The sequence below is a fragment of the Protopterus annectens genome, chromosome 10.part0 (assembly GCF_019279795.1).
Source record: "Protopterus annectens isolate FY-2018-M chromosome 10.part0, PAN1.0, whole genome shotgun sequence".
In the NCBI taxonomy this organism is placed as follows: Eukaryota; Metazoa; Chordata; order Ceratodontiformes; family Protopteridae; genus Protopterus; species Protopterus annectens.
The window spans coordinates 1,385,782,619-1,385,808,787 of record NC_056744.1 but is presented as its reverse complement, the minus strand read 5'-3'; the positions used below and the strand labels follow the sequence as shown (position 1 = coordinate 1,385,808,787).

Below are 26,169 nucleotides of genomic sequence, written 5' to 3'. Positions count from 1 at the left end.
AGGTCTCTCGCTTGTTTAGATCGCATTGCCTTAGGTTGGTATATATTGGAGAGGCATAAAGTAGGGTGGAGATAAGGTGGGAATTTGCTATTGAAATCTTTGCTGCTTTGGTGAGAAGTTGCTTATTTCTGTATAGTGCGCCTAGTTTTTTGTGGATTTTTTTTATGGTCATGGATATGTGAATGTCAAATTTTAGTTTGTCTATTTCCACTCCTAGCAATTTGGTGTATTCAGTTGGTTATATAGTGGTGTTGTCTTTTGCTGTGATGTTAAAGTGAGAGTTGTTTTGAGTATGTTTGGTGGGTTGGAAGATGAGTAGTTTAGTTTTGTTTGGGTTGAGTATTAATTGGGCATCCGATAACCAAGTTTCAACAGAGGAAAAGGCTTCCTGTGTGACTTTTTGCAGTTTGGGTAGGGACTGGGCTGAGCAGATGATGGTTGAGTCATCTGCATATTGTATGAGTGTGCCATGTTTGGTGGCAGAGACTAGATTATTGTTGAAAATAGAGAAGAGTAGGGGTCCAAGGATGGAGCCTTGGGGAACCCCTGTGGAGACAGGTAGTTGGGGAGATATGTCATTCTGCCATACAACGGATTATTGGAGGTCAGACAAGTAACTCTGAAACCAGTTGGTGACTGATTGTGTGAAGGATAGGTTATTGAGGACAGAGATAAGTTGTTTGTGTGGGACCATGTCAAATGCTTTAGATAGGTCTAGGAAAGTAGCAGAGGAGAGATAGCCATTGTTTTTATGCTGAAGGATAGTATTAGTAAAGGAGAGTAAGGCAGTGGTGGTGCTATGGTTTGGTCGGAAACCATGCTGAGTATTGGAAAGGAGGTAGTCAGAGACCTGAGAGTGTATGCATTTCTCTAGTATTTTGGGGAGTGGAGAGAGAATAGCTATGGGGCGGTAATTGATTAGTTCTGTGGAGGGTCCACCTTTGTGGAGGGGAATTATATGTGATACTTTCCACAGTGTGGGAATGTAACTTTCTGACCGAGATCGGTTAATCAAGATGGATACTGGGTAGGCCAGAGCATCAGTTGCGATTTGTAGGTATTCACTTGGGAGGTTGTCTGCTGCTAATCTGGTGGGCTTAAGTTTAGTTAAGAGTTTTTTTTATGTTGGAGGTAGGTACAGGAGAAAAAGAGAAGGCAGTGGGAAGATTACTAGTTGAAGGTGTGGGTTGGAGGGAAGGGGGGTTGTGTTGTTTAGCTAGTGATAGTATGGTTTGTGTGAAGTGTGTGTTGAATGAGGTAGCAATATTTTCTGAGGAGTGAGGGATGTTAGGAGGAGGGGTACTGACTTTATTTGGGTGGAGGATGGAGTTTATGGAGGACCAGAATTGTTTGGGGCTGTGTTGGGAGGAGTCTAGGGCAGACTGGTAGTATTGGAATTTGTCCTGTTTTATTAGCTTTTTGACTCTGTTGCATAGTTCTAGGAATTTCTGTCTAGTTGAGGGGGTTTTGGTTTTGTGCCAGTGCTCCCAGGCTTTATCCCTGTTTTTCATTTCTGACTTAATGGTTTTCTGTAGCCATGGGGAGGGTGGGCTTTGATTCTGGAAAGTCTTATGGGGGCATGGTAATTAAGGATGCTCAGGAAGGTAGTATTAAAAAATTCAACTGCATCATCAAGACTGAGGTACTTTAGAGGATGCCGGTTACATTCTTTGAGGGATGAGATGAATGTGAGTGGGTTAAAGTTTAGTTTTTTATGTATTTGACGGTAGATGACAGGTTTAGCTTGGTATAGGTATTTTATGAGTAGCATTGTTGGGGAGTGATCACTGAGGCTATCTGATAAGCAGCCTGTTATGTATGACTGGGGGCTCTTACTGACTAGTATCCAGTCCAGGGTAGTGTGCTTGCTGGAGTTTTTATTTATCCTGGTTGGCAACTGGACTAGTGTGGTGAAGCCATGAAGGTTTACATGATGGGTTGGATGGTTGCCAGAACAGGATTGCCAGTCAATATTGAAATCACCTAAAATGATAGCTTCTTGGGGGAGATGGTGGGTAGACCAACTGAGGAGGTTTTCTAATGGAGGGATGTTTTGGCCAGGTGGGAAGCAGCATCCAATTATGTTGATGGTTTTGTTTTGGTTTATTTTGAGGTTGATATATATTATTTCTTCATTGCCTGTTTGTGGAGCTGATGATTTTAAGATCTGGATGTTTAGATGCTGTTTAAATATTATAGCTACACCGCCTCCTTTCTTGTTTAGCCGGTCTACTCTTGGTATTCCATAACCTGTAGGGAGTATTTGCTCACTTGTAATGTGAGGTTTTAGCCAGGTTTCTGTCAGGATGACTCTGTCTAGGGAGTACAAGTCTATGGTGGCATGGAGTTCATGGACTTTGTTGGATATACTTCTAATATTTAGGCTTAGTAGACGGAAGTCACTTTGCTTTCTGTTGGCTGTAATATGGGAGAAGTTGTGGTTTCTAGTCTGATTATGAGGATTGGGGTTGGAGATGGTAGGGCCAGTGTTTGGGTGGATATCTCCACTTAGGACTAGTTTAGATATCCATGAGGTTATTAGTTTTCTCAGTTTTTGAATGTGTTTGTTTATAAGGGAAATTTTATGATTGTGTTCTTTGGGTAATAGGTATGGTGAGAGGGTTACTGTGTTAAGTTGTAGGGATGCTTTATGTTTGAGTAATATAGTTGGTAGAATATGTGGGGGGTGCATAGGGATGTTTCTTGAGTTGGTGGGAGGGGAGCTGAGTGAGGGTGAGACATGAGTGGTGGTGTGAGTAGTAGTACAGTTGTAATGGTTGAGTGGGGGAATCATGGAGCTTTGGTAGGATGTAAGATATGCAAGGAGAGTGCATGCAGTGAGCATAGGTAAGGTATGCTTGTACATGTTTAGTTGAGGAGGTGTGATAGTGGGAAGATGGAGGAGTTAGTGTTGTGTTAGCTCTGTGGTTGGCTACTGAAAAAATGGGAGGGGTTTGTCATCTATCAACTTGCAAACTCGATCTGAGGTAACAGGGAGCAGAGCATTCTGGGTAGGACCTTGGCTCGAGAGGTTTTGGCTGACGCGAGCTTGATATTGGCGGCTCAGTTTCAAGGATGGAACCAATAACCCATCAGTAATGAATGAACGAAGATCAACAACACAGATGGAACATTGCGTTAAGACACAACTTCTTTTTTCCAGGGTAGTAATCTTTTCCATATGTTTCTAGTCTTGTCTGATTCTAAGATTTTGTCACCTGTGGGTTTTGTGTGTGTGTGTGTGCACACTTACACAAATAACTGTCTTTTACCATTATATATGTGCTTTAACCCCTCCCTTGCCATTTCTTGCCAACCTGTCTCTCCATTATTGTGATGCGAATATTCCTGTCCCCCCCCCCCCCCACCGAGTCCTGTACTAATAGCAGAAACAGTTTTGCTGTCACTGGCCATAGTCCTGTATCTCTGTGTGGATGGCCAGCAATACAAGCCATCACTGTGTTAATTCTGTTTTTTTGTATGTTCTGTATTCATGGCCATGCCTTCATCTATGTTACTTTGTCCTTTCCTTGGTGCATTTAGGCCACAATGTACCCCCTCTCCATAGATGGACAAGTAAGTCTCATGTAGTTGTGCTGTTTCCTGCAGCAGAGACCTTCCCACACAGCTGGATGTAGCTGGATAGGGATCCGAATGGAGAGATGATAGGGTGTATAAATGAAGAGAGAAGTCAGCAAACAAAGGGGAATAGTGCAGCTGGAATTGAATTTATCCTCTGGTCTTACCTTTATGAGGTTGACCCTGTTTTTTCACAAAATCTCACCAAGACAACACTGATATGTAGACTATACTTTATATAGCATATATCATGAACAGAAGTAGGTTAAAAAATAAAAAAGATAGCTCTGGGTACAAGACTCAGGATAAAAAAGTGTCTAATCCTGCTAGGCGCATTGGTGCCAGGACTGGAAAAATGACAGTGGAGAATCCTCAAGACATGGAAACATTCCTACAATGGGGCTAGGCCAGGCCCAAGGAAAGGATGGCCCCCTTGTTGTAGAACGAAGTAGCTGTCCACAAAAATCACAAAAAATTGATGGGCCAAAAAAGAGCCATAAAGGTGATAGAGTGGACTGTTGAGGATAAGAAAGAAATTATATATTACTATTATGTAGAAAACCCAGAATTAGCCCTCAGAAAATAATACAAAAAGATTAAGGAAGAAATTAGAGGAAAGGAAACTACTTGCACAAGAAATATTGTCAGAAGCATCAGGTAAAAAGTTGTGTTCACTAATACAACAGATTTATGAAAAACATTATATATACTAAGAAATCTTGAGCTGTTTGGAAAAAGAAGCAATTGAGGAAGTGCAAAAATTTAAAGAATAAAATCCAGAGACTTTTGAAAGATATAAATAATATGGACATGGGAAAGGAGAGGTCAGATATGGTACAATGTCTATCCAAAGGAAACCCCCAAATTAATCGACGCAAACAAAGGAAGCCCCAAAGATATTTGAAGAGCAGTACAGACAAAGGCATCCAGATATGGAAATTTTCACAGTAAAAAAATGAGATCACAAAGAGGGAACACAGAACAGAGGATTAGTAAAGTAGAAGTTAAAAAAATTGAAGCTGAAGTTACGGAATACTTTTGAAGTGAATGATTTAGTGTAGAAAGTCTAAACACAGGTTACATCACAGCATGATGGAATGAGTCCCCAAAGTAAAGAGAAACAGGAGGATCAGGAGACATCTGGAGAAAAAATGGACATGGGAAAGAAAGAGATTTAATATGGTGCAATAGTTATGCAAAGGCGAAAGCAAGACTAATTAATACAAAAAGAGCAGTACAAAAAATATTTAAAGGGAAATACAGGCAAAGGCATCAGGACATGGAAAATTTTACAATAGAGGAAGTAAGAAAAAAAAGAGGAAAAGTAGAAAAAGAAGATTAGTAATGGAGAAGTTAAATAGAAACTGAGACTGTGGAATACCTGCAAAGTGAATGATTTACTGTAGAAAATCTAACACAGAAAACACCACAACAGGATAGAGCAATAGATCCCAAAATTATGTAGAAAGCAGTGGAGTGAGAAACATCTGATCAGTTGCCAAATGAAGATACTTTGGTGCCTTCCATAGGAAACCAGTACAAACGTTCGGTTGTAGTTGCAGGGAGGAACAGGAACCTGTGGCAACTCTGACAAAAGTCAGTGTTGTGCAGGGAGAGACCAATGAGTTTCCATATAAGAGAGCAATGGATAACACAGGATGAAATTGAAGAGAATGTGGCACAGGAAGATGCTTTGGAACTTTCTATAGCATGCCCACAGGAAATGGAGAGCAAAGAATGTGGCCTCAGTTTAGAAGAAAATGATCTAAGAGAAGAGTTGCTTGATTTACTAGAGATGGACAGACATATTAAGATCAATGAAAGAAATAGACTACAGAAAGTCAGTAAAACCCAAAAAGTTAGAAGTTTGATAAAACAAATGAACACAGTAATTAGGACTGTCCATAGAATTCCATGCAGTATAACAGAAGTAAACAGGATATACTACTGTGCAGCTAAATTAATAACAGATAAAGTTCTACCACAAGAACACAGGGTTGGAAGAGAAAGTAAGGGGAGAAATTAAATGCCATCATGGAAGTATCAAATAGAGAAATTAAGAAGTTTCACTGTTAGAGTATAGAAGATAGATGTGATACAAGCATCAGAACAGATCAGGATCTATCATGCACTATCACAAATAAATTAAAAATATCAGCACAGGCAGAAGCTTAGAAGATATGCAAATAAATAAATATAAAGTAAAAGTATAAAATAAGTAATTGATGACCCAAAAATGATTTATAGAGAATTGGGAAACGAAGTAAAAGGAATTGAAACACCACCAAAAAAGAAGGAATAAATATATTTTGGAACAATATCTATGAAGTTTCTGCGGAATATAACAAAGATGCTAAATGAATAGAAAAAGTAAAAGAAAGAATAAGAAGTTCAAATGTACAGGATATGAAATGGGATAATAACAACCAGATATGATTAAAAAAAAAAAAAAAAACTAATGGCCAGAGAAATTGAAACAAAGATAAGAAAAGCTCTTAATTGGAAAACCCCAGGCCCAGACACAGTACCTAACTTCTGGCTAAAAGTAATGGCATGTTTACATGAAGATTTAGCCATGAGTAAGAACTATTTATACACGCACCCCGAAAAGACACCAGACTGGTTAACCACAGGAAAAACAATACTCCTACTTAAGAGTGGACCTGCAAGCTATCCTAAATACTATAGACTAATAACTTGCCTTCCGACATATAAACTATAGTCATAATGGAGAACTGTAAAAAGGGGAAGAATCCAAGTATGGCATGGATAGACTACAAAAAAAGCGTTTGACAGTATCCCACATTCAAGGATAAAAGTGTGCTTAAAAATGATAAGATGCACCCTATCGATCGATCAGTTACATTAAAATGACAATGAAACAGTGGCAAACTGCTTTGCAGTTGAGCCATGGTCAAGAACGAATTATTATTCCATGGAAAAAAATTCAAAGGGGGATATTCCAGGGTGACTCTTTCACTGCTGCTCTTTTGTCTTGCCCTTTACACATTAAGCTGTCCACTAACAGATTAGGTCATGGGTACAATTTGACTCCCAGAAAACAACAGTTTAAAGACTTCTTATCTTCTTTTTGTAGATGATTTAAAACTGTACAGCTCATCAGATGAGGAACTAAAAGCACAACTGAAAGTTGTCAAAACTTTTCAGATGATATAAGAATGTCATTTGGCCTTATTAAATGTTCAAAAGCAACCTTTAAAGCAGGAAAGCTGCAGCACCAAGAAAACTTTAGTTTGGACATGAATGTGATATAAAAGAACTTGAGGGAGTGTATAAATATTTCGGAATTAATGAAGGATCAGCAATAAAACACAAACAAATGCAAATAAAAACTCGGTAAGGAATATTTTAGAAGACTAAAATTAATACTGAAAACAGCGTTGACTTCTGGAAACAAAGTTCAAGGTGTAATCCAATTTGCTGTTCCTGTCCTAACTTACAGTTTTGGACTGATTGACTGGCCCCAAAAGGTGTTGGGTAGGTTAGACAGGAAAAAATCGATGCTTCATGCTTATCAACTGATTTATAAAAATCAGTGCATACCAAGATTCCTCGTTCTGAAGGAGGTATGGGCTTCCTCAAAACTGATTACATGTATAGATCTGCAGTCGTGGGACTGCATACTTAACTGCTGACCTCACAAGATGCAAACGTAGTGAAAGTTTTGAAACATGAAGAGAATTAAGTCTATGATGACGTCCCTACGTCGTTTAGCAGAAGCATATTGGTGTCAAGCGGGAATGGAAATCAAACCAAAAGTAGATAAAAATCGGGCAGCAACTGAATGTGTCAAAAAAACAAAAAGAAAGAATATAAGGTGAAGGATAAGATGAGAAGGCAAGAAATGTGGAAAATGTATAATATAGTTCCAAATATGGAAAACTCCTGGAGTAACACCACATTGATCAGGATTGAATGCAGGAATGGTTAAGGAGAGATGAATTTAAAACAAAAGATGAAAGGTTAATATTGGCGGTCCAAAATAGTGGACTACGTACACGCTGTTTTACAAAGTCTATTGAACGTGGGAGAAACAGACAAATGTAGGTTTTGTAAAAAGAATTAGAAACAGTTGCACATCTTGTTTCTGGTTGTGATTTACTAATGGCAGAAAGACTGTATACTTAAAGGCATAATAATGTGGCAAGACTGTTGCGTTGGGGATTGTGCAAACATTGCAATATTGAGGTAGTTGAAAAACACTAGAAACTTGAGCCACAAAGCATCATAGAAAGTAATGAAGTTTATATCACATATGAGAGCATCCATTACCAACAGTTCAAAAAATAGATGTGAGAAAACCAGGTATAGTAGTCCATGAAAAGAAGACAAAATTAGCATTGATCACTGAAATTGCTACACCCAGTGATTACAGTGTCTTGCATACAGAGAGACACAAAGTCATAAAATGCCAGGATTTTCAGGCATAAAAAGGGCAATGTGGAAGAAGGATACCATGACAGTTCCAGTAGTAGGAGCAATTGTTCTTAAAAAAGAATTTGCAATCGTACTTGGATATGTTACTGATAGATGTAACTCCATATGAATTGCAGAATTACTGGGCACATTGTGGGTGCTGCGAAGAGCACTTCTGGCTAACATCAGACTGAAGTAATAATAATTTCATGAACTTTAATCATACTTTACTGGCTTTCTGTAGTCTATTTCTTTCATTCCCATCATGGTATAAGAAACTCAAAAGACTTGGAGAAATAAAAAAAAATGGATATGTTACTGTTATGCACATCTTCTGTGCCACAGGAGCTGCTTAACAGCCAGACATGTAACTGTCTTACACTTTGTGATGTGTTAGCTCAACTACAGGAGTTGGATGCTTTGTGTCCCTGTTGCTGACCTCCACCATGTGTGTTCAGTGCAGTGTAGAGGTACATTGCTAGGTGTTAAGACTTTTTTATTATGCCTATAGCAAAGTGCAATGTTTTCTTCAGTGAAATCCTTATTCCTGACTTGTTCATCTTAACACTGTCTCTAGAGTATAGCAGACGTGTTATTTGTGATGCACTGACTTCTTAACATAGTAGTTAATGAAATATTTTAGCTTGATTATCTTCCAAATCATTGCTGTAGGATATTGCACGTTCATACCCAAGCAGTATTACCCTGCCATCCTTGCTCATCCCAGTACTAATTATGCTCCTGCATGGAGAATGTTAAACTCATACACATTATGTACTAATGCGTAGCCTTGCATGTGGGGTGACTATTTTGCTTGCGTGAACTTGAGTGGACATGGCCTCTGCAGACGTTGGGCACAGTAGGGCCCCTTCCTGGTGTGTGAGAGAGAGAGAGAGAGAGACAGATTTTCTTGTATCTCATTCACAATAGCTTTGAGGAGTGCTTCTGACAATTATGATGGCCTTTTTTAACAGGAGGACACCTGGCAAGAACTTGCTGAGTGATGCCACTGCTATCTTCTATTCGGTTCAGCAGTGCAGGCACAGAGGTTAGGAAGTGAGTGGCAACTTTTTACTGGAAGCACTGTGTATTTATATTTTTTCTGGCCTCAGCATACTTGCATTATGCGTGGTACTGCAGCGTACATTTGCAATTGCATTTGTAGCCTACATTTGTACTAATGTGTTCTGTTTTTTTTCCTCATTCTGCCTTTTTTGTGTACTACAGATCCATTCATAGTAGAGGCAGGGGAGTTGCAGTGGTATCTGAGTCTGTGACAACTGTCACATCTGCATCTGGGTCCCCATTGGTTGCCAATACTACCCATCAGCTAGGGGACAGAGTTCACCATAATGAAGTTGATCTAGAAGGCTGTCTGGTTACGTCATTGACTGCCTATCAGGGAATGGTGGCTCTTATTTGGAGAATAGTCCAGAGGGGTCTCCTTTGTTCATTTGACATCATGTGGGGATGCTGATTGCATCCAGAGTATGGTGGCATATGCCTGCGTAGACACAGTGGAACATCTCCTGGCATAACTGTTGGAGCCATGTGACTGATGAGTCCTGACCATAAGGCTACCAGCTATAGAGTCTGGACTTGCTGTTAGTCATGGAGGTACTTGATGTCTGGGTAGGTTATCCTCTGGGCTGGAGGGATCCTTTGGAAACTTAGTCTCCAGAAAGAATCATTCCTTACTCTTGCAACGTCCTACCTCTCTTTAGGAGACAATTTTATAGCTCATTTAAGATAGGGCCTTGGAGTTTGTTTTTTTTTCATTTGTGAGAGTCATGACTTGTAGGGAATTACAGAGAAAAAGCAGTAAATCTGTATACAGGCATTTAAGAGTGATAAAACCCCTAAGAGCAACAGTTATACATTCATTGGAATAATCTCTATACAGATTTAAGTAAAGTTTGCATACTCTTCCCTGTTGAATCTGACTTTAGAGCAATCCTTGTTCCAGTTGAAATCAGAGGTCCTACAACTGCCACCTCTCCAGCATACAGATACTCACCTTGGGAAGAGTGTGGCCATCCTAATTTATGTAATGTGTAATCCTTGAAGAATGTGCTACTGGGCGTCGAGCACTGCCTCATTTCCTGTCTTGCATAGCTATACAAGCCTTCTTCTACCAGTCTCTGGTAGCCCCTAGAAAGAATGCCCTGTCCTCTGCTGCTGTGGCGTTACTCACTGATCAGTCTTGCTGTAATATGTATCTGTAGATGAGCCTGACTCTTCTTTTATAAGATCCTAACCAACCTGTAAGTTCACTCTGAGCATTTCTTCAGAGGGATTTCCACAAAGGACAGCCGTTTGTACTGTCTTCATAAGGAGGAACCTGCTGATGTGCAGAGTCAGCTATAGCAGTTGAAAAAGACTTCAATAGAGGGACTTCACATCTTCATGTACAACTTCTTTAATATATACCAGGGTGAGTGTTTTCTTCCATAACCTTTATAAGAATATGCAGAAACAGTGGGACTGTCTTATAAAAAGCCTGCTGTAATGCAGTGTTTACTCAGATTTTTGTCTCTCCTGCTAATGTTTTCCTTTCTCTTAGAAGCATAACCTGTTCATTCAAAGTCGTTTTCACCATGCATGTTACCACTGGCCCTGATCACCATTACCAGCCATGTATACATCAGCATGATGGCTTGTTGGCAGCCCATTCTGCAGCTAATTTTATTGTGCATTATCTCAAAGCATCTCTTTCATGGTATGCACACTCCTTTATGCATGGGGAATTGAAAGCAGTGTTATGGCCATTGTGCAAGCTATTGAAATAACTGAATGCATGTCTCTTGTAAGTTTGCAGATGCACTGATAACACCCCAGTTCATGTTCTCACCTGGCATTTTTCCACTCATCCTCCTTGTAACTGTTTCAAGAGTTTTGATATGTTGCTGTCAGTAACTGTAACCTGGTTTCCCATGTGTTATACTGCCATCTTCTTTCTCATTCCTAAGAGTCATTGCTGTGACTTGCTTAAATTTTCTTTAAAAAAAAAAGTTAGAAGAATGTGAAAGCTTGAAAGCTTTTGTTACAGAAAATCTACTGAAATAGAAAGTATTAGCCATGTCCATTTTATTAGCCAAGAATGTTTGGAGTAGAAAGTATTAGCCATGTCCATTTTATTAGCCAAGAATGTTTGGAGTAGAAAGTATTAGCCATGTCCATTTTATTAGCTAAGAATGTTTGGAATGAGAGATTTACTTTGTAACTTAAAAAGCAACAGTAATGTTAGTAATGGGAATTGCAAATAGAGGACATTGTGGTTACACTTGCTCATATTTGCAGAATTCCAAAAGCAAATCCTAGGTGTTCAGAAGAAATATGGGATCTGCTGTTGATCTTCATTAAATGATAGCTAGCAAAATTTGTGAATATTTTGTCTTCCAAATAGAGTGATGTAGTTTTGGATGCTTCTGTTTTGGATGAGTAGAACTGTTCTTATGTGTGTTAGTACTTTTGTTGCATTGGTAGAAAGTAACCGTAATTGCAATTTGTGCATATTGAAGGATAGTTATGAAGAATGGAAAAGGCAGTTTTTAGGCTTTGCTAAGGTTCATGTGGGAGAGGGCAAGCATTCATAATATGAAGAAGTGTTGAGTACTGGGATCAGATAATGTACTTATCAAAGGCTTCCTTTGAAGAAGTTTAGAATATATATTTAAGGGAGTAATATTGAGGCTGAAGTAAATTTGGGTACTAGGGAGACTTCAGAAACAACAGAGGTGAGTAAATACTTGTACTTTCCTTTATGGCAAAATGTAGTATATGAAAGAAAATGTGCAAAGTGGTATATAATGGAGCTTGCTGCTGTCAACATTTATTAAACTGCAAAAGTTGAAACTAAGCCATTCTACACAAATGTGTGAACTATTGCAGAATCTACTGCTTGAAGATACTGGATAGTTCATATGACATCAATGCCTTATGTGGATATAAGCTTGTGGGAACTCTTTCTCCCCCCTCAAAAGTAAGTAACTCTGAAAATGAGAAAGTATTTTCTAAAATTAAAAGTAATGCCACAGGAAGTCTTGCTTATGGACTTGTAAACAGAGAAACTGACTTAAATCAAAACAGTTATTGCTTTGGGTGCTGGAGGATACCTTAGAGATGGAGTTAAAGTTGTATCGTATGAACTTTGTACCATTACTATTTCTGGCTTTTAAATGCAAAATATATTTTTCAAAGTTTTTTTTTGCCAAAAGCCTATAGTTTCTGAATTAGTTTATCTATGAACATTATTGTTTTGTTTGAATGTTTTGTTTTTAATTCACTGTGCATGTTATACTTTGTTTGCATACTTATTTGAAAAGACAATGTTTTAACTTATTCAAGCAAAGAATTTTTTTCTTTGACTGAATACTTGTGGCTGAAGTTTTATGTATTTGCTTAAGGGTTTTTACCTTTTATTTGGGACCTGCAACTGTTTGGTGTCCACCTTGTGAAATGCGACTTTTTGGAGCTCATTGCTAACATTTGAATATTGAAAGGTTGCCTTAATGTGTTGTAGTACTGATTCCCATTTATCCTTACACTTGAGAAGAGAAGATATTAGTGCTGGAGAGTGACTGTTTAGCCACTGGTGGAAAATGCTTTGCAAGTTTAAGTGCAAAATGAGTTTGGTCAGTGGTTAGTAAGATTGTACTGAACTCAGTCTGAGGTGGGAGAAGTCATCAAGAGCACTGGGATTATAACTCTGATCTGTAGTTGTAGAGTGTAAATCTCATTTGGCTGTGGCAGGTACCATTAGTGGGAGTTAGTCTCTTATTGTTAGTTCCTTTGCACTTAAATATTGGTGTTAGTGATTAGGGAGAAAAAAAAATGGTAGCCACTTTCTATCACAGTTGTCCACAAGAAACAAGGATTTAGTTCCTGCATGCTGTTTTAATTCGGTACAGCACCCACTAGTTGTAAATTATATATTGTTTGTTTATGTTGTTGTGTCTTTCGGCTTTTCCCGGTTAGGGGTCGCCACAGCGGAACTCCGATCCACTAATGATTGGCAGTTGATTTTTACATGCTGAGTTGCCAGCCCTAAAGCACAACCTTCAACGAAGGTACGCCCATTCACGCATTTCTCCACGCAGAAGACGCTCTAGCTGAGAGTCGAACCGGTCAGCGTCTTACTGTGATGCGACAACGCTACCGCAGCACCACCACCGCGGATTATATATTGTTTGTTTATGTATGATTGAATATTTTTACCATTTTTCTTTCTTTGCTGTTTTCTTTGTTGATATTCTATATAAGCAAGCAAGTTAGTGTGAAAAGGAAGACATGGTTGCTTTGACAAAATTTGCATTTTAAACATCAGCTTTGTCCTTTGCTGTGGATTTCTATTTGTGAATGCATTCATGGTGATTTTTTTAAATAATACCATACTATTATGCAACTCTTGTGCATAAAAACGCTATTTTAAAAGTTTTATGTTTATTGAAATTGTTATTGGGTGAATACCTTGTTGCTAGTGTCTAGCAGTGGCACACAGATGGTTTCCTACGTAGATATATTTCAGAGAGCATTCAAGGATGGATGTAACTGAAAACATTTTTTCTGGAATCTTGGCATAGAGAACTGAAGTTCTCTACAAGTGTTTCTTCTGCAGTCCATTTCATAATGACTGAGTTAACTGCTTAATTGAATTTCAAGAAGTGTAACAATGCTGTTTGCTTTTCTTTTGTTTTCCAGGAGTCAGATGTTCTTTTGGCATTTGAAACTTTCATTTCCACAGGCTGATGCTGAATATTCAGAGGAAAGGTAAATACAATTTTGTCTTGTAGTGGATGTGTACATGCTATGCAGTTCATTTAGAAATAAAACTATTGATTTCCAGAATTTTGGCAGCTGCTTATAAAATTTGTATTGTCAATATTACTGTGCTGTTTTTGCAAGTTTCTTTCAGATGTTCTAGGCATGTGTTTAACTTGTATTTTGTATAGTCACCACAGTACATATATATTATGTTGCCTTTTTAAAGAACGGTGAATGGGGATGATATATGCCTAGTCTGTTGAGATTTCTGTCATTCATGGCTTTGTTCATGTTTCCAGAGTGGAAAGTTTTGTGACCTTTCTTGTTACTGTGTATATATCATTGTGAAGGTTCCTGTGTTACCTGTTATGGTTAGTAACACTAAGAAGCTTCTTTTTTGTGAAACTCTTTGAGTACTTGAACTGTTCAGTCTTTGGTAGCATGGGATGGTTAAGGTAGGGGAAAGTAGTGCTAAGATGTATATCAGACCAAAATATTCTCACTTCTGAATTGTAAACATCCATCATTTGATCTTTGCAGCAAGAACTGCTATAAGTTTTTCTTGCCCTTAGAGTTTTTAACTATGAAAAGGTTTATTTTATTATTACATCATTGGCGTCTCCTCATGCCTTATTGTATCCTGTGTATTCCACTGTCAGTTTGTATGTGCACGCGCGAGCGTGCACACTTTTTAATTGTATTTGTACTACTGTTTTATTTGTTGTTTGACTATGGAGCTTTTCTCCTTGGATCTCTGCTGAAAATGGGTATTTATTACCAGTCAGACTTCCCCGGCAAGCAAAAGTCAGTGAATAAAATAACTAAATAATTCACCAATGAAATTCCTAGTTTCATAAATTTGATTGTCAAGCTTTTGATGTAGTATTTTTAAAGATGTATTTTTTGAAACCCCTGTGACGCCCCCCCCCCCCCTTTTGGGACAGTAATGAAGGAACCTGAATCTTTACCACTGACAATGATGAGGCACACTCACTTGGAACAAAGATAGTCACATACAGTATTTCCAGATGCAGCTCTCTGCACCAAGCGCAATTTCCCTTAAGAGCATACAGGGGTTTGAGTTCCCCCCCCCTCTCTCTCTGTCTCTCCAGGTCCCAATAAGACTCCCCATTGGCACAGCTGCAGAGCTGAATTCTCAGCAGTGTGTCCCAAGCCAAGTCTTCCACCACTCTCTGTGAAATCAGTACTGTGTGTCACTGCTCCGGGTAGCTGACACACACACACTGTTTGAGATTTGATTTTCACGCACACACACATGCACATGCACCTGGGAAAGGCTGGCACAGATTTACTAGCTATGCCCTCTGCACAGACTATAAGGTAGATACTGCCACCAGGATACTTTGAAGCCAGCTACTCTAAGGCTGTTACAAGGCTACCCAATTATACTGAATGAAATTAACAGCAAAGCAATGTGTTTTAGTTTCTCCCATTATGGGGTCGGCACAGCTGATTATCAGTCCGCAGATGGATTGTCTGAATTTTTATAGGTTCATAGGTTTATACTAGGCTATCTGCCCTAAGGCATTTATAAGTCTAGCCCAAAGTTTTGTGGCTTACGCCACCCCTTATATGAAAAAATACTGTACCCATTAGTTTGTTGTGCCTCTGTGCAGCAGTGACACAGAGATGATTCCCGGGGTAAACCTACGATCTCCCATCCACAGGTCAAGATTTCTCTTGAACAGAGCCAGCGAGGTGCTCTGCCTCACATGGACCGGGATTTTATTCCACAGCATAGGGAGTCTCTGAGTGCTAAATCTATCCCTCCAGCACGTCCTGTTTATATCCGTGCTAAGGTTTAAGTCGCTTGCTCTAGTGGTTTTGGTGGATTTGGATTTTTTGAGGTGGAGCATGTCCATTAATTCCGGGTTGGACATTGCCTTGTATGTCAGGCACATGTCACCTCTGAGCAGACGGTATGCGACTGAATAGAGCTGGAGTTTCTTCAATCTGGCAGCATATGACAGATTTTGAAGTCCCTTTATCCTTTTGGTGAGGAACTTTTGGGGTCTCTCCAATTGCTGCAGATGTCGGGTGAGATGCATCCCGAATGGGGCATTGTACTCGATCATTGGTCTGATAAGTGAAGAGTACAGGGGAACAATGACCTCACTAGATCTGAATGTGAATCCCTTCATGATCAGGTGGGCAATGTAGAAGGTCTTTCTAACCACTTTAGCAACGTGAGTGTCAAAAGAAAGGCCACTGTCAACCTGGGTCCCCAGGTCCCTGATAACCTCTTCTGTGCTTAGTGGATTGCCACCTATATGGTAGCTTGGGGTTACCTTGTTTTTCCCGAAGGGTATGACTGTACATTTTTTGGCGTTTAACTTCAGGCCATGGCTCTGGCACCAGCTATCTGTTTCCGTGAGTCCCTTCTGAAGGATATCTGTGTCCGATGCACTTTCCACTATGGCCCAGTTTGCAGTCGTCTGCAAACTTTGTCAGCCAAAGTCCTCCCATGTTGGCCTGTACTTCTGAGAAGTATATGCCGAACAATAGGGGGCCAAGGACCGAGCCCTGTGGGACACCACTTGTGACCGGCTTGGAGTCTGACATAGCGCCAGCAACTCTAACCCTGTGGGTTCTGTCCTTAAGCCAGTTTGCAACCCATCTTGTGACATATGGGTTTACATTTAAGCTGGTAAGTTTTTCTACAATACCCGAGTGGGGTATTGTGTCGAAAGCCTTTGCAAGGTCAGGGTAGGCTGTGTGGACTGCCTTTCCCTCATCAATGGCCTTGGTGACTGTTTCGAAGAAGTCAACCAAGTTCAAAAGGTATGATCTGCCCTTGACGAAGCCAAACTGGGTCGGGTCCAATGTCTGCAAGTCCCCTATATCTTTGTTTATGAGCTCCATTATGATCCTCTCCATAGCTTTGCAGACTAGACTTGTTAAGCTTATGGGGCGGTAATTACCAGGGTCCGTAGAGGCACCGCCTTTGTAGAGTGGGACCACAGTTGCCGTACGCCACTCCTTGGGCACGTATCCTGTGGTAAGGCTGAGATTAAACAGCTGCCTTATGTGCGGGTTTAATTCCTCATTTAGCTCGTGTAGCACACAGCCGGGGACACCATCCGGTCCCATTGATGCTGTGTTTTTAGCTTTAGAAAGAGCAGCTTTCACCTGCGCATTTGAGATGTCTGGGAGGCTACACTCCGCTGGGATAGTTATCTCTCCTTTAGGGGGCGAGAGGGGGGTGAAGTTTGCACTGAACCTGTCTGCCAGTATGTTGGCAATGTCTGTGGGTTCAGTGATTTTTGTATCATTTTGGACTAATTCTGAGCATATCTGGGAGTTTCCACTTAGGTTCCTAACATAGCTGAAAAAGGCCTTATGATTGTCCTTTGAATCCATGGCAATTTTTCTCTCAAAATTGGCCTTAGTTGATTTTATGAGTGCTCATATTTTTTTACTAATAATGATCAGGGGTGACTTCCCTTTTATGGATTTTGTTCTATCATGTAATAGCTTTCTCCTCTTATTGTAAAGTTTGTTAATGGCTGGGGTCCACCAGACTGGACGTTTGCCCTTTGTGGAAAGAGTCTTGGTTTTATTTGGGATTGCCTAATCCATGCAGTCCTGGAGGAGTTCATAGAAGGCATTTGTAAGGGCTTCCGCAGCTTGGGTTGTGGTTTCCACTGGCTCAGGGGCCTTGAAGGATACCACACCAGTCTTGAGTAGTGTGAAGTTTGCTTTAGAGAAGTTTTTTACTGTGGTCTTTTTTGTTTGGGGTGGGGGCGGGATGTGGATTTCCAGTGAGATTAGTTTATGATCAGATCTCACCAATGAGGGATATACTTCCGGTGTGGAGCATTTTGTCCCCATGTTTGTGATAATGAGATCTAGTATATTTTCTCCTCTTGTGGGAACAGTGACTAGCTGTTCCATGGCATTTGAATTTATGAACTCCAGGAACCGTTGGGCTAGAAAGTTAGGGCTTGAGTAATGTTCCCAGTCTATATTCGGGTAGTTGAAATCACCCAATATGATGGTGTTTGGAGATACATTTATACCCTCCAGTGTCTTCAGGAAGGCTGTGTGGGTTTCCTGAGTTTGAGAGGGTGGCCTGTAGCATGCTACAATTTGTAGTGCAGTTTTGCCGATGGTTAGTTGCACCTGGATGGTTTCCGAAGCTTTGTGCGTTGCCACCAACCTGGAGGTGTGGGTATCCTTTATGAATATGGATACACCCCCTCCTTTTGTGGTGTGGTCCGGGTTTTGGGGCCGGAACGCATGATATGAGGTAAAACCTAATAGTGCCGGCGTGCTCTCAGGAGCCTTGAACCAGGTTTCAGTTACAGCACAGACATCGATGTTCTCCATACTGAGAAGGGCCTCGAGTGCGTGCATTTTGAGATTTAGACTTCTGGCATTGAGCAGCATTACCCTCAGTTTCTTCCCATTTTTGTTTTCTAGGGTGGTAGGTTTAGAATTTGAGCCTTGCCTAAAAAAGGCACTATGGGGGTGGCAAGAGTCTTAGCCAATATCCGGAATCCCAGGGGTGACAGGTGCAAGCCGTCCCTTGCAAAGCAGCATGGCTTGTCAAGCATGTCATCCTAGGCAGACAGACACTGGATCCCCTTTGAATGACACCAGACATTAAGCCAATTGTTAAAGCTGATCATCTTGTCTCTATATTGTGGCATCATTCTTGGTGAAGGAAGGATACTGCTCAGGGTCAGGGTCATACCTGCCTGGGCTACATAATCAGAGAGCTCCTCTATGTCTCTTTTCGTGTAGTCCAGGGAGGTACGTCGCAGGTCGTTCACACCAGCATGGATAATGACTGTGTCATATTTGTACTTGCCGTGGAGTGACCCGAGTGCTTGTGTTATGTGGTGGATTCTAGCGTCCGATAGGCAGCTTACTGTGACCCTCTCCTTGTTCAGCCTGGTGAGTGGGACGTCAGTGTGTCTGACTATGGAGTCACCTATGACAAGTATGTTTGGTGTTGTATTTGGCCTTAAGGGCTGTGACTGCTTTGCACACTGATTTTGTGGTTTATGTGTTGCTTGTGGGGTGTCTTGAGGTAGCAGTTGTTTGGGTGTCTGCTTTGGAGGCCTCTGCTGTTTAGGTAAATTTTTACTCAGAGCCTCCGAGTATGTCTTTGTGTGTTTATGTGTTTGATTCAGTGGTGTGGTAGCATTATGTGAGGCTGGTTTTGTGGTGTGTGTAGTTGCCTTCTCCTCCTGTCTGGTCTTGCCAGTCCTGAGTTGAGAGAGCTCAGCCTCCAGTTTGGCTAAATAGCTGCATCTCTCGCAAGTATTTGTGTTATGTGGGAGGAGGAGAGGGTTGTCTGTGTACATGAGGCAGTTATAACATTGCCTCAAGATTCCCAGATTCACCAGCTGGACCGGAGAGGAGATTGACAACTGACCTTTGGACATGCTAGAATAATATTGGGAATTCCTTAATAATTGAAAACAAGGGCCAGTGGGGAGTGAGGGTGTAGTGCTTTTAATTTTTAGTGCTGACTTATATAATTGCTTTAGTGAGCAAGTGCCAGGTAAATTGAGTGCAATGTGTTACAATTAACTAAATGCAAAAATGACAAACAGTAACTTTCTTTCAAGTGAAACAAGAAAATAAGTACAGTAAGCAATGCAGGTATCACTAGTGATCCACAGAAGCGCTGAGAAGCCGTGTATTAGGTGGAATTAGCATTCTAGGGAAATAACAAGCAAACAAACAACAAGCATATAAACAAAGCTAGATTCAGCAGGCCTGGATCTAGTCTATGCTACAGCAAACAAGGTGTACCAATTTCAGTAAGATACAGTTCAAATATTCAGGCACTATAAACCTTTAACCAGAAATTCCCAGCTCAGAAGGGCAGAGTCCAGCCTCTTCTCCCACAAGAGTGCAGACCACGAACCTTCTTAATGTAAAATAACTGGCCTGAAGCCCAAGTGCTTAAACCAGAAGTAATACACTTGGACACTGGGCTCTCAATCAGCAGTTCCCAACTTAGAAGGATGAAAGCTACCTGTCCTGCCACCACAGTGCTTGCCACAAACCTTCCTAATGTAAAACAACTGGTCTGAAGCCCAAGTGCTTAATCCAAAAGACTTAGAATGATAGCTACACTTTAATCAAGTTACAACCAAGCAGTGATAAATACAATTGAATACTTTAGAGAATGTCTGGATTAGTGCTCAAGTTACACAAACAAAGCTAGATCCAGCAGGCCCGAATGCAGTCTATGCCACAGCAAACAAGGCGCACCAACTTCAGTAAGAAGCAGTTGAGATATGCATGCACTATAAGCCTTTAACCAGAAATTCCCAGCTCAGAAGGGCAGAGTCCAGCCTCTCCTCCCACAAGAGTGCAGACCACGAACCCTCTTAATGTAAAATAACTGGCCTGAAAGCCCAAGTGCTTAAACCAGAATTAATACACTTTTAGAATAACAGACACTGAGCCCTCAATCAGCAGTTCCCAACCTAGAAGGATGTAAGCTACCTGTTCTGCCACAACAGTGCAGACCACAAACCCTCTCAGTGCAAAACAACTGGTCCGAAGCCCAAGTGTTTAAACCAAAAGGCTTAGAATGAGTTACACCAAGCAGTAATAAATACAACTGAGTATTTTTAAGATGATGCAAAAGTAAAATGAAGTAGGTAGAAACACAAGTACAGTAAAAGCAGATGAAATTTTTTTTTTTTAATCTGAACAAGTGCTGAGATCAAAGAAACAGATTTGAGTGCTGAAACTAGAAAGCTGGCTAGTTATAAGAAAAAAACAAGCTAGAAGGCTTCCCTCAAACACAGAAGGGCTTGGGGGCTCAGAAGCCTACAAATAGTCTATACCACTTAACAGGAAAGGCAGGAAATAAGCTTAATTTTTTTTTTGTCTGTTTCCCAGATGCTCTCTTTGTACACAGTAGGAGTGCCTGAAATCAGAATATGATCTCACTGCACTCAGTTGAGTGAGCAAATGAGATGGGCTCAGAGGCAGGCTGAGGGGCGGGCAGTTTCAAGGCCACTAAGATTAACACCAAAACAAAAACAGGGAGGGTGGGTGGGAATAACTGAAGAGCAGAGTTAAAACTGCCAGTTCAGTTAAATATTCCTTCAACACAGTTTAAATCAAATTAAATACTGTATTTTTTTTAAAAAAAGTGCAGATAAAGGTACTTAAATTCTCTTATACGTCCAGTTGAATATAACCAAGTTCTTAGCCGGCGAAAGCTGAGGTTTTTAAGCAGAAAATATGTCACAAGCTTGGCACCCAACCTTCACAAAGGGCACATGCACACACCTACAAGCATGTCTTTAAAACTCACTTGACCACAGGGAGGATGTGGAGACTCTGCGCAGAAGGTGCTCCAGCCAAGAATCAAACCGGAGAACCTCTTGCGGTGAGGCAACAACACTAGCTGCTGCACCACCATGGTCTTTTATACTGAGTAAAATTAATTCTAATACAAGTGATAGTGTTTGGCCGATGCAGTAAGGCTTTCAGGAGTGGTCACAGTGTCAAAATAAATGTAAGTACTCTCTAAAGGACCAAACACAATGAAAAGTTTAAATATTTGTAATAATAAATAATAAAATAACATGAAAATACTAAATATCTATTTACAATAAACACCAGAGATTTAATCTCAGGAAATATTAAAATAACACAGATAAATAGATTCACACAGATGAAGAAAGCAGTACTTAACTAATCTCACTATATTTTCCTGACTGATCTAAAGAATTACTGTTCCCAGGTTACTTACTAAAGCAATGCAAGATGAAGTAGGTGAGTGTTCCTTCTTTGTCAGGTTTCAAAAACAGATTACTCTGAGACTTCTGTCTCATCTAGTATTAAAACATCATTTCAGTGCTGGATTAGACAATGACATCAGATATATCTGGTCATCTGACTTCTGGTTCCTGTACTACCCCTCGTACTAGAAACTAAATCAGAATCTTGGACGTGTTACCATACACTCAGAGCTTTGCTAATATGAGTTATAGCATCTGGAAGCCATAAAACCATGTCAACACTTCCACCCTTCCAGGGCAGCATTTAGGTCACTACTAAGGATGATACAGCAGGATTCCTAGTCCTTGTTTTCACAGATATTTTGATTCTGGCTACAATCAGAACTGTAAGATAGAATCTTTATGGTCTAAATTAAGAAATTTAATTTCAGGATTTTTTTTCTCAAAGTTAGCTAGGGCTGACCTTAACCTCTTCTATTCCATTATCCTCTGTTACAATATATACATTTAATCAGTTACAATTGTACAGTCTGATGAGCATGTATATTTCTTTTCTGTCCAGCAGAACACACTTTTGGTACATTTTTAACACAAACAGCTTTACAAATACATTTTTCAACATGGGAATCAGTACAAATCTAGTTTGATATACAAATGACATATAATTCTTTACAAAATTCCAGCTAGCTATGCTGGCATATGTTACACATCCAATGCCCTACTTCTCCTAGAATAGTTGGCAATACCTCACATCGTCACAACCCCATGCTGGCATGTTCTACTTTCTGTACAGATATAAAGATCATTTTTGAAGGAAGGTAAGGACTGACGTCTTCTGGTTACAAGTTGAAGCTTATTCTGTAACCTTGATAGGTACTGGACAATATCTATGATTTTTTCTGTTAGGGAATTAAAACAACACTAGGGAATCTAAGTGTGGTACATTCCACGTAGCAACCATCATAAAACTGGATCAGGCAGTTGACTTATTGACCATGCAGATAATGCCTGCTAATAACCTGTAAAAAGCAGAATGAATGGCAGATCTTATTTGATTCAAGCTTTAGACTTCAGCTGTAGGACTAGTTCCTGCAGGCAGTAGTCAGCTAGGTACCCGAGAAATCTTTCCCAGATTTTCATGCTTCCCCCACCTCACATAATCCACTTTACCTTCGGTCATCTCCAGATCGTTTTTGATGTGAACAGAAATCAGCAAAAATGGACCTGGTTCCTTTTTGGCATTTAGACATTTTACCACATCTGATTTTGGATACTTTTACTTGCATTTCTTAGATTAGACCCTCGTTTAATACTTCATGCTTGTACAGATCACATGTTGCCAGTAATTTTGTTTTCTTTTAGCTTGCAACATAGGCATCATTTATTTTCTCAGCCTCCTGTTGGCATTTTTCCTATAGTTGTCTGTGCTTATTCTGCATTGCAATATAGGCATTAGCAAAATAGATAAATAGTCTGGATTTAAAATAAAATGTACCAAGTGTAATTAGAGAATGTTGGTATAAGAGAGGCATATTTTGTCTATGATGTGCTTGGGTGCTTCACATTTGTAAGAAGACTGTGAGAGTTGGTCTTCCAAGATGGCTGCACATTGAGTAACAGGTTAATCCTAGCTCTCCAAGTGTGAAAACAGAAATTCAGCAAAGAGGGTCAATAGACTTGTGTTTGTAGGTAAAGTTCAGTAACCGGCTAGTAAGTGTATTACCTGGATGCCAGGAAAAAGGAAATACATAGGACCTGGGAAAAAATCAGCTACAAAAATTGAGGAAGAAACACTGACTGAGGAAAGTTCTGCAGCCATTCAGCAATAATAATGCAACCTCCAGGCATGAATTCTAGTAACCTACAGGAAGATGCAAGACAACTGTACACAGACCTGGTTAAAATAAACAAAACAGATGGAGTATATCAACACAAGCAGCAAAAGGCTGGAAAAAATGAAAGAAGCTTTAAACAAATATTCAGATGTGATAAAGCTGAAAAAAATCAAAGGTCGAAATGAAGAAAAGGCTGGCTGAATATGAGACTGCTCAGGAAGAGATGTTTAAAAAAATAATAGAATTAGAGCACAGAGCACATAGGGAAAACCTGAGATTTTCAGCTCTACCAGAGAAGCTGGAAGGAACAGACTGCATTGATTTTATGAAAGCACAAATAAGCAACTGGACTGATATTCCGCAGTGTGAGTTGTTAGTTGAAAGAGCACATTGTGTGTATGCTCCAAACCTGGCTATGAGAAAGCAACCTAGACCTTTAATAGTAAAGATGCAGTCCTACCAGCAGAAGGAGTTGATTATGACAAAACTGTGGCAGAAGATCGAAGTACTAAAAGCAGGAGATGGCAGAGTGTTTGTGGAGAAAGATTACTCATTGTACACCAAGCAGAAGAGAAGCAAATTCATCCCACTATTCAGGGAATGTCGAGAAGCAGGTATGCGATTCAAGCTGCTATACCTAGCTGTCTTCAGAATATTCTTCCCTATAGGGACAAAATCTTTTTTTGATGAAATACATGCTAAGGGGGAAGTACACAAGTTTGTCCAACAAAAACTGAGCTGTGAAACAGAGATTCTTCTTCTGGTAATAAAGACCACAGAGAGACTGTACCTGTGAAACTTTTTCCAGTGTTTCATTGGAAAATATTGGAGTGAAGGAAGGGCCTAAAAGAATCGAGTGTATGATGGAAATAAAGCAGAGATGGGAATTGGGAGATGGAGAAGAACAGTAATAAAACCAGTAACTTAATGTGGGATTACAATGCAATAATTATATTTGCGAAATAAGGCAGAACAAGATAATTTGGAAATATTGACTTTTTCAGAATTTACTGGACTCTTGGGGGACTTTAAAGCATATGCCCTACTTCATGTCATTAATGTTCAAAAATGCTTTGGGGAGGGAAAGAGGAGGGAGAAAGTTAACTAAGTAATTTCTTATTAGCACTATTTTTGTGTTGCATGGTTTTCTTTGCATGCTATAAAGTAAAGTGTTCTCAGTTATTTTTAAGTGTAATGGGGGTTGTAAATGTGCTGCTGTTTTTTTTTTTATTTTCTTTCTCCCTTCTCTCCCTCTCCTTGTTCAGTTTTAAGAAATGTATTCAATGCAGTGAAAAAAAAGCCCGGTTAAAAGAGCATGACAAATGAAAAATTAATGTGCTTTTTCTCATTTTTGCATGGGAAATGACTGGATTAAGGACCTTAGATTGATTTGGTAACAGGTTTTAAGAGTAAACAACTAAATGAAAAAGAATATTTCATATTATGAGACTTTTTTCTAGCAAGTACATATATGCTCAGTAGCAATTATTTGCTGATCTTCATATTTCTATGGAAAATATCTGATAAAGAGAATCTGGCTGCCTGGTTGTCGTGCCTCCATGAAGACAATCTGATAAAGAGAAACTGGTAATAGGTTGGTTTCATTGGCTGAAGGAAAAAAAATGAGAACAGAAATTGGGTAGGATATAATGTTAGGGGTTTTCCCAGCTGGAAGAGCTGTAAAGAAAAGACAAAACTAATTAGCACTTAATCGAAGCACAGGCTGCACCATGTGTCTTAGTATGTTTAATCTTTCTTTTAGGTTAACTTGAGTCTGTGAGTGTGGCTGTCAGTTTGGGACCTTTGTTCCTGTTGAGGGTAAAACTTCAGTATTTGAAGATGTACATAGTTTTGTGTGTTAGTATTAATTTAATAGGTTTTAGGGGGTATAGGGTGCATTTTTTGTTTGTTATTTTTAGGGCTTTCAATAAAACAAAAGGTTTTGTAAGCTGTGACATAGGCTCAAATGGATATGACAAGAAAAACTCTATAAAAGTTAAAGCTGTCAAACAGTGTATGCATGTAACATAAAAGCTAGAACTAGACATTTGACAAAAGGTGTTGTATATAAAAGGTGGGAATAATAACTTTTTGATGCAATGATAGTTTCTGTAATGTCTTTAAATGTCAGTGGCCTCACAGATAAATACAAAAAGGAAAGAGTAATGAGCTATATTTAAAAATGTGGAGTGCAAATCGCTATGTTACAGGAGATACACTTAGAACTGAACATGTGAATTTGATAAAGAAAAGTTTGCATGATGGTTATTCAGCAGAATACCTGGGACAAAAGAATAGAGGAGTACTTACATTAATTGAAAGAGGAGCTCCGGTAGTGTTCGAAGAGGATAAAAAGATAATGGCCGATTTGTAGTGTTAAGGAGCTACTGGCAAGGGAGGAGGATTACAGTGGCATGTAGTTTTGTTCCACCTAAAGCTGCTATAAAGGAGATTAAGAAAATTCTGGGAGAAATAATCAGTTTTCAGCAAAGGATACTACTAATAGGTGGGGACTGGAATCTGACAGGGACAGTATTTTGAGAATTAAGTGATAGGTATGTGTTGGGGCAATAACATTAACACTTGAGTACAAGATATACATTTCTAGCTACACACCATCCTCTGGAGGTGTGTTTTTTGACTTGGGAAAGTTTTATAGGATCACGCCACTCAGTGGGATAAGGGATGCCAAATAAGACAGGACAACAGCTGCTTAGAAGGTTGTGAAGGTAGAAAGTTATGTATACCTTGCTAGTAACTGCTTTTGCTTTATCCGAAAAATCATTGACAAGTAGGTCATGTCAGGTTCTTCC

General features: G+C 39.7%; 1 protein-coding gene across 4 annotated transcripts in view; it reads left to right on the top strand.

Annotated features, from left to right (window-relative positions):
* ZNHIT6 (zinc finger HIT-type containing 6) overlaps positions 1-26,169 on the top strand; it is a gene marked incomplete at its 5' end in the record, with an annotated part of 1,270,195 nt that overhangs the window by 158,190 nt on the left and 1,085,836 nt on the right. For all 4 annotated transcript variants that reach the window (XM_044086022.1, XM_044086023.1, XM_044086024.1 and 1 more), the window contains 1 exon segment: positions 13,717-13,785. In XM_044086022.1, the coding sequence (XP_043941957.1) occupies positions 13,717-13,785 (69 nt within the window).